Source organism: Tetrao urogallus (genome assembly GCF_951394365.1).
Source record: "Tetrao urogallus genome assembly, chromosome: 8".
NCBI lineage: Eukaryota > Metazoa > Chordata > Aves > Galliformes > Phasianidae > Tetrao > Tetrao urogallus.
Window position 1 is genome coordinate 34,239,004 of NC_136821.1, and position 14,056 is coordinate 34,253,059.

Below are 14,056 nucleotides of genomic sequence, written 5' to 3' on the forward strand. Positions count from 1 at the left end.
TACATCTCCACAAAGCAGCTGTTGAGAAAACAGCTTATTTCACATCGTGGACAATACAACTTCAGATAATACTTAGGAAAATACTATTTCCTGTAAGTTAGTCTGAACCTGCTTGGCCTGGAACACTAACATTTCTTCAGGTGAGAAACTTGAGAAGGGAACAAAATTCCTTCCTTTCTACACAGTTACACACACCGATCAAACGAACCAGTAAAAAGAATGAAGTTACTTACTGCAAGCATTTCTTCTCTTTGCTTCAAAGCCTCTTTGATTTCCTTAAACTGAAACTGCAATATGCTATGAGCGTGCTTCTCTCTCTCAAATTCCTATGAATGATGAAAAATTCATGAGATGTAATCGATCAAAAATAGCATCCCAGGAAAAACTGGAGGAAATAAGCCCAGCAACCAAGAAAATGCTCACTGCCACGCAATTCCTCAATGTGCTCCTAATCACAGTCCCACAAGAGTACAGTTTTTTTGTTGTCTTATTTGTCCTTTTCCCAAAGAACTATCACTACATCAAACATAGAAGTGACAGACATCGTTTAGCCAGCTTCACAAACTGCGCAGCACGATGCCAGTGAACAGCTGTTACACCCAACTCCTACTGACTTCACAGATGAGTGGATGGGAATTTAACCCCCACTTCCTATGTAAGAACGGTGCAAAAAAATTCACTAGACATTAAGGACTTAAAAAAAACCCCAAACAAACGAAAAGCCAAACCCAAATCAAAACAAAACAGATGAAAAGACAACCAGTGAAGCAACCAAAACTAAACAAACCAACCACCAAATCTTCCAGGAACCGTATGTTTTGCAGCACACTATAGTAAAATGCCCCCAGGCTAAAGGGACAGTTCAGAGAAGCTAACCCAAGCACCAGATGTATTATTTAACACCAGCTTACTAGCTCTCAGATGCTGAATTCATGCAAAACAATGCCATGCTCAACCATGCAGCTGCTTTAAATCTACAAGCTGCACAACTCTTTTTGGAAGAGAGTTTCATGCATTAAAATACTCCAGAAATTACCACAAACAAAATCTTCACCTCCAATGTACAGTACAAAAGGATGTCTGATACTATAGTAGTACTACAGTGTATCCTTCCCATATTTAATATCTCTTCACTTTAGAAATTGCTTTCTCAAACACAAGCTAAAGGAAAAATTCTACTCGTATGACTGCAAGCACATAGCATGCTGCTCTACAAAAAATAACTTATTTAAAATCTGGAATAGTGATTTGCTTTGATCCTCTCAAAGATGTCAGCCCCCCAGAAGTCCTTCACTGCTAAATAACACGCCGTTTCTGTATACATACTTTACTCTTCTCTTCATATTGCCTCCTGGATTCCGCGAGCTGTTCCTCTAACTCTAAGAGTGCATCCTTCAGGGTATCTACTTGGTACATGAAATTTGTTTTCTCGTTGTCTAGTTGAGCATTTGACACCATAGCCTTTTTGTATTTCTCTTCGACTTCAGCTAGAGAGTCCTGCAAACAACAAGCAACCACAGTGAGAGGTCAGCTACAAAACATCGCTCTGCCAGCCGAGACCTTAAGGGAGAAAACGAAGGTATAAAACCACAAGCCTCCTCAGTAGTCCTGTTGAAACCAGTGCTAATCATCTGCAGGACAGACTTAGCAGCTGTCCCAAGGTGAGGATAATCTCCCCTGCGTTCCCACTTCTGTTAATGAGCAAGAAACCTTACCTTGGGATGGATTAAAATGCTTCCTGTTCTCTGCTGCTTCAGCTCCTGCTTTCTCAGGGTTTTCTTCCTTCTCCCTCCTCCCCCTGCCCCTGAATGCTGGCAGCTCAAAGCAGCTGATGAAGATATGACAAGTTGCAAATTCTTTTTCTTTAAAGGTAAACTAACCTTGATTTCAGATCATTATAGGTCGTCCAATCTCAGTGGGGTAGGCTTTAACATAAGGCAGTTTAACAGCCACTTCAGGCAAATTTCAGCGTGAGGTAGGAGACACTGGTATAACTAAGTACACTAACTCAGGAGTTAACATTTGCTGTGAAAGCTGCAGCTTTTGTGATGTGATGCACCATTTTTGTTTCCTAAATCGCTTTCCATCTTAACAAGTTTACTCTGCAAGATACAAATCCCAGTGTCCTGAAAACCCATCTTAACAACTTGGCCTGAATACAAGAGACTGAGATGTTTGTAACAACAGACAGTGGCAAAACAAAGATCAGGACCATTCCCATGCTGTGCAGCCAAACTTGCAGTACTTGATTTTAATACGGTGACAAAGGTCTTACAGGGGCAAACCAGTGAGAATATGCTAAGACACACATTGTTTTAGTTTCCAGATCAAGCAACTTTTCTAGGAACTTCAGCACTATTGGCATTGCTCCTATAGCACGAGCAACTTCCATGTACTTCCCATTCCATTCAATAAACAGAGCTGGGGATGACAGAGTGAGATGATCACAACAGTAATTCTGAACCAGTTTATTTTCTATTTCTATTGACAAATAAGAGCATTTGTCTTTGATCCTGTATAAATTTATCTCCTGAAACACAAGTTGTGTCTTGGCATGCTTTCCAGCCCAAGGGTAAGAAATATTAAGCACAGGAAAGCAGTCAGTATTTGGAAACAGTGGAAAGATTAATCTCAGAAATTAGCTGGAAAGGAAGTACATGTAAGTAAGTTAAGGGAGTTGCTGCAGCCCTCCTTCAGCATGCTACATTTGGTTTTATTAGCACCAAGTTCCACCACAGTTGGGCACCTGGACACCTTTACATCCAAGTAAAGCCAGAATTAAACACTGCTATTGAGACCTGCTGTGGCTTAGGTACAAATCACCAGAGATGCATGTTAGTCGTTGCATCAAAACTCCTTTCTAGCTTTGTGGAAGCTGTAAGTGCTTCCTTGGTGCCAGCTTTCAATTTTGGGAGGCTTCCTGGGTTACACAGCTATTTAAAAAAAAAAAAAAAAAAACAAAACACCCACAACTTAGTAATTTTCATTTGCAAGCAGAATGATTACCTTTTCAGAACATCAAGTAAGACATGCAATAGCAATCAGCAGTCTTTCAGTTCATATTTGGAAGCATTGCTCACCACAATCAACAGACACCAGAAGGGACACTTCTCCTGGTAATGCAATGCTTTCCACAGTTTACAACCCCTCCCAGAAGAAAAGTGTGCAAGGTCAGTGCTAGGTCTCACTCTGGCTCTGTGAACTTTTAGCTGGGGTTAATTAGCACACTTCACACTGCAGTACACCAGTACCTTCATTTCTTTCAGTCCCTGCATGTATTTGCCTTCTACATCTTGAATCTGCTCCTTTAACTCATAGATATCCTGAGAGAAATGGTGAGAAAGGTCAGTGATGTCACTGAGACTAATGGGTACAAATGCACATGGAAGAGCAAGTATCCGAAGTTCTCATGTAAGTATTTCTACAACACAAGTTAAGCAGTCTGATCGCAATCTGAAAGCTTTGCTAGGGAGTGGAATGTCTGGGTTAGAAGTGTATCCTAATTCTTCTCTTCTTGACTGGAAAAACCACGACATCAACAACAAGGCCAAGACACAGCTCCAACTTCTAGGTCTCCAATGTGTCTCAGTCAGAGCCCTTCTCTACCCTTTTTCACTATGATCTTTTTGGGGAATTCTGATATCTTCTGTTGAAGCTGTCCAAGCAAGTCTGAAATACAGGCTGTACTAGCACTATAAGAAGAGACTGTACAAAATCCATCCATCACATTAAATGCATTGTAAGGCCTATGCCTCTCCTCTTTGTCCTTGGTCACCAGCAAATGATTGCTTTCAGCTTTCTTATGGTGCTGAAACTGGACTGAACTGCTCATATCTGAGCTCTCCAGTGGAAATTCCAGGTATTTTAACTTGCTGTAATGACTGAAAGTTGACAGAACGCACATTTCCAATTTAAAAATAGATTTCAGAATGCAGCCTTAAAGCAATCTTCAAGAAAAAACCCAAAAGAGTTTAGTTATGGACTACCCAGGCACTCAGATAAAAAAAGCCATGGTTCAATACAGTTTATGTTGGCTTTAAGAACAGCTCACCTTTATTTCTCTAATAGATGCCTCTGTATCTGCTGAGATGGACGTATCCCCGCTGCCTCTTCGTGAAGAAGTCCCACCCAAGGAAGCTAAGGTAGCTGCTGATAGACTTGAGACAGTACGTGCTCCCTGGAATCACAAACAGTTGAATAGGGTTGTGAATGTTTCTTCTACATATTATTTTTAATGCACATAACGTGCACTATTTATCTCTTGATAAATGCCAAAACAGCAACTGTGTCTTTGGCACCTAACTGGTCTCTAATGCCACTGGAAACATTAGAAATGAGTGCTAAAACCAAACTCAGGGGAATGGGAGCTGCTGTTACTCAGCTCCTCAGCAAGGGCAGCTTTAACATCAGGCTGGGAAAGAAGAACCCATGCATTTCTACAAGTTAATGCAAGTTCCATTAACATCTCTCAGGAAGTACTGAGGTCAAGTTTTAGCAAGAAGAGGTAATGAGAAAAAGGAGACTAGAGCTAAACATTGTTATCTTCGTGCACAAGTCAACTTCTAAGTATTAACTCTCAACTAGACAAAATCCTTAGGGGCTAGTGCCATCTTGCCAGCCACTTTCAGAACTTGTATTATGCCGTAGATGCTTTTGACTGCTCCTCAAACTCTTCTGCTTTCGTTTGTACTTGCTACTCTGCAGCAGTGGCAACGCTGTGTTAGAGTAGTGGGGGTAAGGCCAATTTCTCACTGCTGCAGTACGATCTTCATTTTATCCATTTTCATGCAATACCATCATTAAGCTCTACTAAACAAAACCAATATTCACATGGCTTAGCCGTAGCAATGTCAGTGCTGTTAAATGCCAACTTAACCCCTGAACGACCATGATGGTTTCAAGGCTGTCTTCAAAAACCGTAGGGTGGTGCCACACTGGAACAGGTTGCCCAAGGAGGCTGTGGATGCCCCATCCCTGCAGGCATTCAAGGCCAGGCTGGATGTGGCTCTGGGCAGCCTGGTCTGCTGGTTGGTCACCCTGCACACAGCAGGGGGTTGGAACAAGATGATCATTGTGCTCCTTTTCAACCCAGGCCATTCTGTGATATGATTGGAGTAATAGAAAGCTCTGCTAATTCAAACTCACTACAAGTTGAGACAGAAAAAATAGCTGTGCTGTTGTCAGAGCAGTTCACAAGATCCTTCTTACCTTCTCAAAATCTTTTTCTGGCCGCTCCTCAATCTGTAAAGCAACGGTTTAGAAGGAATCATTAGATAATGAAGTACAAGAGAAGGCAAAACAATGTCAGAAGGGTAATTCTTAAACCTTTGAGATACTTTTCATTAGCAATTTCTCTAATGAACCTAAAACAGCCACTTACTTAAGTAGAGAGATCAAAACTGTTCAAACGAAAGGTGAACGCGCTTCCAGATCAAGACAGTTTCTTGCAGGTACAGTTTTATGGACTTTAAATAAATTGAAGCAACTCCACCCCTCTAAAAAGCAAGGCACCAACTGAGGTTTGAAGGACTGGATTGCATCTGCACCTCTCCCAAAAAGAAGAGGAAAAAAAGTAAAAGAGAAACGTACGGCTCAGAAGCTCCAATAAGTTCAGTGTTCTCCTTCTGTGAGAAAAGGTGTCTGACTTCAAGCAAAAACCCACGTAAGGTTCAGACGACAAAAACTGACCCTGCAATCACATATCTGGGACCAGCTCAAAGTCTAAACAAACAGCTGGTCTATGGCTTCAGAACTTTCCTGGAATTTATTGGTTCAGAAAACCAAACTTACGCTAAAAGCAGCCCAGAAGAAAAAAAGACTGGAACCAAAGCAGCATTTAGGAGCAAGAAAATTACCAGGAACCAAGACCAGTTCAATGCTCAGAAGGCTGAGCAGAACCACATACAACCTGGGCAGATGCAAGAAGCCCAGGTGTCAGCTTCTGGGAATGCTCAGCACAGCAATCGAGATGGTTTCCTGCAAAGATTCTTCTCAAAAACAAACAGCTGACCCAGATCAAGAGCCTAGGAGAGCTAAAGAGAAGAGCCATTTTGAAATGGCTGAGGAAGCAATAGAGATCTGCTTCAGAGGAAAGCAGGGCATAGCTGAGGTTAAGCTAATAGATTTCATTGGAGAGAGAGAACTAACTCAAAACTTCCACGTCTTTCCAATCAGTCAGCGCTCGTATTCTTTTCCTTGGAATTATACAGAGCAATGTGTGGATGACTCCACTCGCTATGCTGCACTTTACCCACTACCCCATTACTTCCATTTCTGGACAGCATAGGTTTCATTTGGCAGCTTTCCAGCCCAGCCAAAAACTGCTTTGCTGTGTAACAAGAGAGTTGTGAAGGTATAAAGGTGTTACCACAGATTAATGCATACATACACACACACACAATTTTTTATACCCACAACTTTATATGCTGCCTTCTGCAAAGCCTGCATTATGGCTTCAGGGCACAAATGAAAGTACTGCTTTCCCTCAATGACTCGCAGAATAAGGATGAAAAGATGTTTTTAATAAGATAAAAACATCAACATTTACTCTCTTCTTTAAGTGAAGCACCACATGAGTCAAATAAAAGCTTCCATTTACAAAGGGGAAGACGTTAAAGCTCACGTGTTGAAAGATATGCATGCATATCTACTATGCATACTACTTACATACTACTTCTACTCGGCTCTCAACCCCATACTATGATGTTTTGCTGCGGATTACTTGCAAAACAATCTTCAATAATTGAGGCTTGTGATAGGATGTAATCATCCAGAGCTATTAAGTAACTTCTAAAATGCGTGTGGTTTCAAAACTAACAGATTTCATTCATTCTGCCCAGCGATGCCCTGCAACACACGTCTATTTGGTGCCACAAATGAAACAGCCACAGCGTTTTCTCCTTAAAGTAAGAATCACTGCTGGTTATTTCACCTGTTTGGAGCAAAGCCATTTCCCTTAGCCCAATATCACCTCATTACAAAGATGTAATGTTACATTGATAAGGCGACGGTAACACAAAGGCTGTAACGATTGTCTTGTGAACGACAGAAGCCTGTTTGATATGAATGTTCCCCACAGTTCTCATTCAGCTCGCTGATGGAGTACTTTCCAAACACAGGCAGCCAGCAGGGGGAACCCCGGCTGTTCAGTCAGTCTCCACGGAGCCCTTGGGCATCTGATCCAGTAAGAAATCAAAGGACGTTCAGGAAAACCTCTTTGAAGTCACACAAAACTCTTGTCTGAAAAACTTACCTTCCATACCTACATGCAATAACAAGCATCGTATGCAGCTACACTGAACACATGTGCTCCAGTTTCACTGCGCTACACCCAGCATACTTGCTAAGAGAGAGACTAAGAGGAATGCACTTAATGGTACATGACCTTGAATTTATGGAACACTGTCATCTTTCATTTCTACAAAGACACAGGTCTGTCTCTCACCAGATCATCTCCTTCACTGTCAACAAGTTGGGCAATTCATGTCTTAGTGTACAAAACAAGAAGGTAAAGGAGGCAATCTTCTGAGGAACCCCAGCACGCACATCTTTGCTTTGGCAAGAGCAACTGGCTGCTCTTTGTAAAAAGAAGTGAGTGGGATCAGAGTTCAGCCTCTTCTCAAAGTTAGATCAAATAAATCCCGAGCCACGATACAAAAATGTCAGCAATATCAGAGGCTTACCGCAGCTGGAAACCTCACAAGAGCAAAACCATCCTGCAAGCCTATATATGGATATAGTGCCTATTTTTCACAGACACTAAAATCATTTTAGCACAGTGTCTGAAAAAGCTTTCCTCCCCACAGCACAGAGGACTGGCAGGCTAACCCTTAAAGCTGTTCTGTCAGTGACTGCCCAGGACAGACCGTGAGCTGGTGGCAGTTCTGCAATACATCCCAGCTGCACACAGGAGAGGAAAAGTTACCCATACCTTTAAGTCAATGGGCATCCCTCACCTCTCTGGGCAACCTGTGCCAGTGCCTCATAACCCACACTGTAGAAAGCTTCATCCTTATGGCCAGTCTAAATCTCCCCTCTTCTGGTTTGAAACCATTTCCCCTTGTCCTATCACAGCAGACCCCGCTAAAGAGTCCGTGCCCTTCCTTCTCGCACCTCTCTCTGCATACTGAAAGGGCACTATCAGGTCTTCCTGGATCTTGCGCTTAGATCTCTTCCTCCTAAAAGCAAGGCCTCGGCTGTGACAGATCTAGTTAAGATCGTTTCCTGCTCTTGAAGCAGCAGGGCCTGAAAGAAAAAGAGTGGCCCGCACTGAAGAGCCAGCACAGCAACCCATCCAGCCACAACCGCACACCTCTGGCTGCCTGGCAGGGGCTCCCGGTGGCTCAGGGATCCTGAATGTTGTCTGGTAGGAAGAGCCACCTTAACTCCAGCAATTAGCACTGAAAAACCCTGCTGAACTTTGTCAGGTCTCAAGTGGATGTGTCACAACTATCCTCACTCAGGAATGCATGCTACGCCAAAGCTCGTTGTTTAAACAAACTTATCAGTGTCGGAAACACGAGTGAGCATTGGAGAGGTCTAAGCAGATGCAGGCCCTGCCAGCGCCCAACGTAAATCTTTTGGAGCAAGGAAAAGGTAAAGCTTCAGCACACAGATAACTGCTTGCATGCGAAACAAATCTGCTGCTGTTTTCATTTCATTGCTGGCAAGAATGCGATAAGCTTCTTCAAACGACAAACGCCGTTCACAGCCATGCTTTGATTCACATCCCAAGGCCTGCCCTTACTGAGGGGCACTACATCTCCAGCCACAAGCTGGCAAAACTTACTGTAGCTTCTGGCATGCTGCTTAATGAACAGCGATAGAGGGAGAAACAGAATCCTCAGAGAGGATTTCAGTGACAGCATATCGTGCTCTTTAATTCACAAAGCTAAGTTCAAAAGTTTTCCCTTCTCAATATCTAATTCCTCACGAGAGTCAATCGAGCTAAGGAATGGTTCGATTCCATTCATCTGCCTCACAAACATTAAGAAAAATCACATCCACCTTCAGTGTTAGGCACTGATTTTTATCACAGCACACAGATAGTGAACTATCAAACCGGTAGGTGACAAAAGCTTGCTGGAAACTCAGCCTGTTCAGCCCTGAGTGCTTCCTGTCTCCTTGCAGACCAAATTCAGTGTGGCATCTCTCCAATTTCTGGGCTGACACAACAAACCACCTCCACCCACTTGCATGCAAACAGTCCGAACTCTGAGCAGAGAATTAAAATAAGAAAAATCCCCTACAAGTCCCAGGAGGGACAAACTGTGTTTTGTTATTACTAAGAGCAACTTGCACTAACGACTCAGAATGCATGCAAAAAAAAAAAAAAGCACATAATGGAAGCTAATGTCAACATAGGGACAACCAATTCTTACACTTCAAGGGCTGTAATGGCATCCCTAGCTATACTAATTATTTTTTTGCCTTGTGAAAAATTAAAATTCAGTTTTAAGGCCTCTATTAACAAACTTTATTCAGCACCTTTCTCAAATGGAAAGGCAGGGTTTGCTCGATGACCTGAAGCTTTTGCCCACTCCCTGCTGAAGGTAAGCAGCATAAACATGTGGGCAGAGCTCAGGCACCCATCCCCACTATGCTGCAGGCACTCTGTGCAGTTCCAGCTGTGGAACAAAGTGCCAAAAGTGCATTTCCAAACTGCAGGCTGTGCCTGGGGGGAACTGTGTGATGGAAGACACCTGATATGATGCCATTCATCACTGCAGGCAGTCTGTGTTACTGAAAAACACCACTCCAGATTTGCATGGTACAGCCTACCTCGCTTCTTGCTTTGCTAGCTTGAGTATCCAGATATCCCCCTTTAAAAGCCACAAGGCAATAGATGTTATGACTAGAGAGGCATGCTATGTGTGTTAATTCATACCACCATCCTGATCTCTCTGCATCTTGAGGACGTGATAGGCAATCTGTAACAGGTCCTGCATCACCACATTACTGCTTCACTAAGAGGAGCGCCAAAATGCAGCGCCACACTTCCAAACACACTCAGTGTGAAGACTGACTGGTTACAGATGAGCTTACTGCAAGCTGCACATTTCCTGTAAAAGGAAAGCTGTCACCACAATATCAGGCCTTGCTCTGAAACGAACAACAAAGTATTCAGAGGTGGGGACAACTAGATGGAACAAGAGAAAACAGCAACGTGCCACTGAAAATAGGAGACAGCTACTTTCTATCAGTAAGAAGCAGGGGAAAAAGTAGATGTCTTAGCCAACTACAGTCACAGGAGTTGCACAGCCTTTAGTGTTTATGCCTTGCCCAGCCATCACCACTCAGGAGTTCACAATGCTGTCCAAGCTAAGTACACATATTACCTCTAGCACTTCATGATGCTAGAGATTCTGCTCGTCTGGTAGTCTATAAGTATGTTCAGCTCCAATTTCTAGATAGCCCTGCAGCAACACCACTATACTGCTAATGGAGAGAAACTGGAATGCTGCAATAAGCTGTAGGGTTTCCTGATTGCAACAGTCACAGGAGATGCAGCACTATCCATCAGCAGTGCAATCTTTTCCTCAATATCCTTTGCCAACGTGCTTAAATCTCTATACAATTTAGTGTCTTTACAATAACCCTCTAGGTTCCTGTAAGAATGCCAGTTCTATTTTCCCTTTGTTTTTGTAACTTCTCATCTGGTTCATCCCTTCTTTGTCTCTAGCATCATCTAGATGGCCCAATTAATAGAATCAAAAACTGTCTCATGAGGGACAACGACCTCTTTGTGCAGAGAAGAGCGTGAAGGACAGAGAAATAGAACAGGAAAATAGAGGAGCTCACCACTGGACTGGCCCGAGCAGAGCTGGCTCTTGAGGACGCCCGAGATCCCGAACCAAGGTAACAGCTGTACTCTGAAGGCTGCCGTGAGCAATCCAGGAGCAGCAAGCAGAGAGGAGAGAAAAGAATTAGGACTGGGAAAGGAAGCAAGATAGAAATTAAAGCACTGCATAGTTACAGTTACATGGGTACATGCAGCTGGACAAAGGAAGAGCAGTTAAAGTCAGAGAACAGACACTTCAGGTGTTAATTTGAAGGGGAAAAAAAAGGGCAAACAGTAATTCTAGTTGAAGTTTACCAAGGAAAGAGTTTCGATTCAATTCAGAGTATGGCAGAACAAGAACAGTAACTTGTATTTAAATACCTTAGGACACCATTCACAATCAAAAAGCCCTCCACTTCTACACAAAAGGCTCAATCCTACTTCTCTCTCAGAGCTCCGAGGCTCTCCAGAAAGCCTTCTTGCTCTTCCAACATTGCACACACATAAAATGAATCCATGTTGCACAGGCCAAAGCAATAACCAGACAGCTCCACAGTGATTCGAGCAGAAATCAAGACCATCTCAGAGACTGAAGAACCTCCAGTCTGCAGTGAGAGCTGCAGATTTTCCAGCACCTGCAGCCCTCACCTCCTGCCAAAGGAAGTATTTTAGCCCTTCATAAAAGCAAATACCAAAGCAGTGATGCAGAGCAGACAGGGCTGGCTTGCTGCTGACAAGGGCAAAGAATGCACGTATCCTGCTTTGTTTTCAGAGCTTATAATGCAGTGGGAGTACAGAATGGAAACGAAAGTTTGAAGCAGCAGGGAAACAGACCCAGAACTTACCCTGTATATTAATCTTAGAACTATTCCCTGTGTTTTGCAATTTCCAAGCAGCAGCTTTGTACTCAATCTTGTATTAGAACAAGGTTTTGTAGAACATAAGCATATGTGAGAGAGTGAGACACATTCAGAACAGACACAAGTGAACCAAGTCCCTGGGTATCTGCTAGACATATTGTTTCTCCTATCAGCACCCCCTCCAGGCACTGTGGCCCTTCCAAAGGGTCATGTGAGTGCATCAGATCTCCTGCACAAAGCCTGGCACTGAGCAGGCAGCTCAGGGCAGCAACAAGCCCAAGTTCAGTCCCCAGTACCTTGAGGAGATGTGCGACCTCTGAGAGTTGCTTTCGCAGTCCTCTGTTCTGGGATATGAAATCTAAAGAATTATCGTACTTTTGATATGCATCTACTCTTCCTGTATTTGGAGGCTTCTCCATTAGTTTGCCTGGACACTACAGGAGTCCCCTAAAACTACTACTGAGACACCCAAGCCTTCACTACTGGAGGTCTGTTTTGTTGACTTCCATCATGCACAGTATAAATGAAGCTTACAGTACTAACAAATGTTATCAGAGTAGTTGGAAACAACCCTGAATACAGTCCAACACAGGCATAACTACTGGCCACAAAGCCACCCACACTGCATTACCCTCTGACAGCAGAGCTATGGGCTTCAGTGATGCTGAAATTCCTACTGGAAACACCACAGCTGTGACAAAGCCGTGCCACGTGAGGCTGAAGTTGCATGCTTCAGCTCTCACTCTTGTACAGACCACTGTGCAACACAAACCAGGCTGGATGTGGCTCTGGGCAGCCTGGTCTGCTGGTTGGCGACCCTGCACACAGCAGGGGGTTGAAACTAGATGAGCACTGTGGTCCTTTTCAACTCAGGCCATTCTAGGATTCTGTGAAACCAGAGGGGTGATGATGCACAGGATCTGCAGCATGGTGCTGGATGGGGACAGATGAAGGGGAGCAAGCACCAGAGTTGATTTCATCTTCAGCCCATTAGCAGTGGGGCTTGTAAACAGCTCTCAAGCTGTCCACTGGGAATTATTTCTCCCCAAATCAGAACTGTGTCAAATGGTGCTCTGAGATGTTTACCTACAAAGGAAGACCTGTCATACAAAGGATGCAACCAGCTTAGGGCAGTGCAAACAACAAATCCACTGAAGTGCAGGCAGACCATTCCACAAGACAGCCAAATGCAAACAAGGCGTAATTGGGAAACAAAAAGTAATTTGAAGCTTAAGATCACTAGCAGTACGATGCACAGCGCTCCTAATGAGGCAGCATTATGCAGCGGGGGGCCCTTTAATGCCTAACAGGGACTCAGTGGGCATTCTTGAAAGTCTGTTTCCTCCTTCAAGCCAACTACATTGCAGTTTTTACACATTAACAGCTATGCTTGTGCACGTCACGCTCTGCACGCTAACAGAGTAATGGTGGGGAAGCAAGACTCCTTTTTAATCTATATTAATCTCAGTTTGCAGAAGAAAAATGAGGTCTCAGTGAGTGAAGGGACTTTCTGCCAAGGTACCTGAGCTGGAAGCTAAGCACAGGGGCAGAGCTGAGCTCCCCTTGCTGCAGCAGTGACACCGCCTGCTGCTGGGCTCTGCTACCTGCATAGCAAGGCGATGATGCACTGCTACACCACGTAGCTCAGAATTTAGGATTTGGTGCAGGCTCACGGAATCAGCGCTTGCACTTTGCTACAGCAGCAGGCTGTGAGTCTGTCACAGTCCGTCCTGAACACTCCTCAGCCCCAAAAAGCCTGCGTTCTGGTAAAGACAGTTACTGAAGGACAGAGACACGACAAGGGGGAAATGCAGAAAACATCTTACAGCACGAGAACTAGAGGCACTATACCGACGACTCCCGCTGTAAACACTCTCGTCATACACAGACGCCTACAAGTAAAAGACAGAGTCAGAACAATCCTGGCAGATCTAAGTTTCTGCTTTCACTCTGTAGCATTGCAGATTCACACGGTGCAAGGACACAGGGGAATGAAGAGCATCTCCTGCAAACAACCACAAGCAGCATGCATGTGAATAATTAACACAACCTGAAGTCAGCAGGCTGGGAAACCCCACCACGTAAGTGCAAAACCTGAATGACTCCCCCATACCCATCACATAGCCATGCATTTCTAGCAGTTAGCCCATCACCGATTCCACTGTTAATGTTACCCGTGACCAAAATGGCTACATCAATTCTTAAGTTTCTTATGTCTGTTTGATTTTCATTTCTGGTGCTTGCAAAACACACGATGCCACAAGAACCCCAATGATGAGCTGGTTTTCCAAACTAATAAAAAAGGAGGAAGATGCAGACTGGGCTCCAGCTCTCCCTGGGAGTGTCCAGTTCAGGAAGCAGAAGCAATTCTGCCTTGAAGTGTTGAGAACTAAAACGAGCATCACCCACAGTTTAG

General features: G+C 43.8%; 1 protein-coding gene across 1 annotated transcript in view; it reads right to left on the reverse strand.

The window, feature by feature from the left end:
- LRRFIP1 (LRR binding FLII interacting protein 1) overlaps positions 1–14,056 on the reverse strand; it is a gene marked incomplete at both ends in the record, with an annotated part of 87,239 nt that overhangs the window by 14,624 nt on the left and 58,559 nt on the right. The window contains 7 exons of the mRNA XM_079539112.1: positions 234–326; positions 1,327–1,497; positions 3,252–3,323; positions 4,052–4,177; positions 5,209–5,241; positions 10,801–10,878; positions 13,467–13,532. Of these exons, the coding sequence (XP_079395238.1) occupies positions 234–326; positions 1,327–1,497; positions 3,252–3,323; positions 4,052–4,177; positions 5,209–5,241; positions 10,801–10,878; positions 13,467–13,532 (639 nt within the window). The remainder of the gene's footprint in view (positions 1–233; positions 327–1,326; positions 1,498–3,251; positions 3,324–4,051; positions 4,178–5,208; positions 5,242–10,800; positions 10,879–13,466; positions 13,533–14,056) is intronic.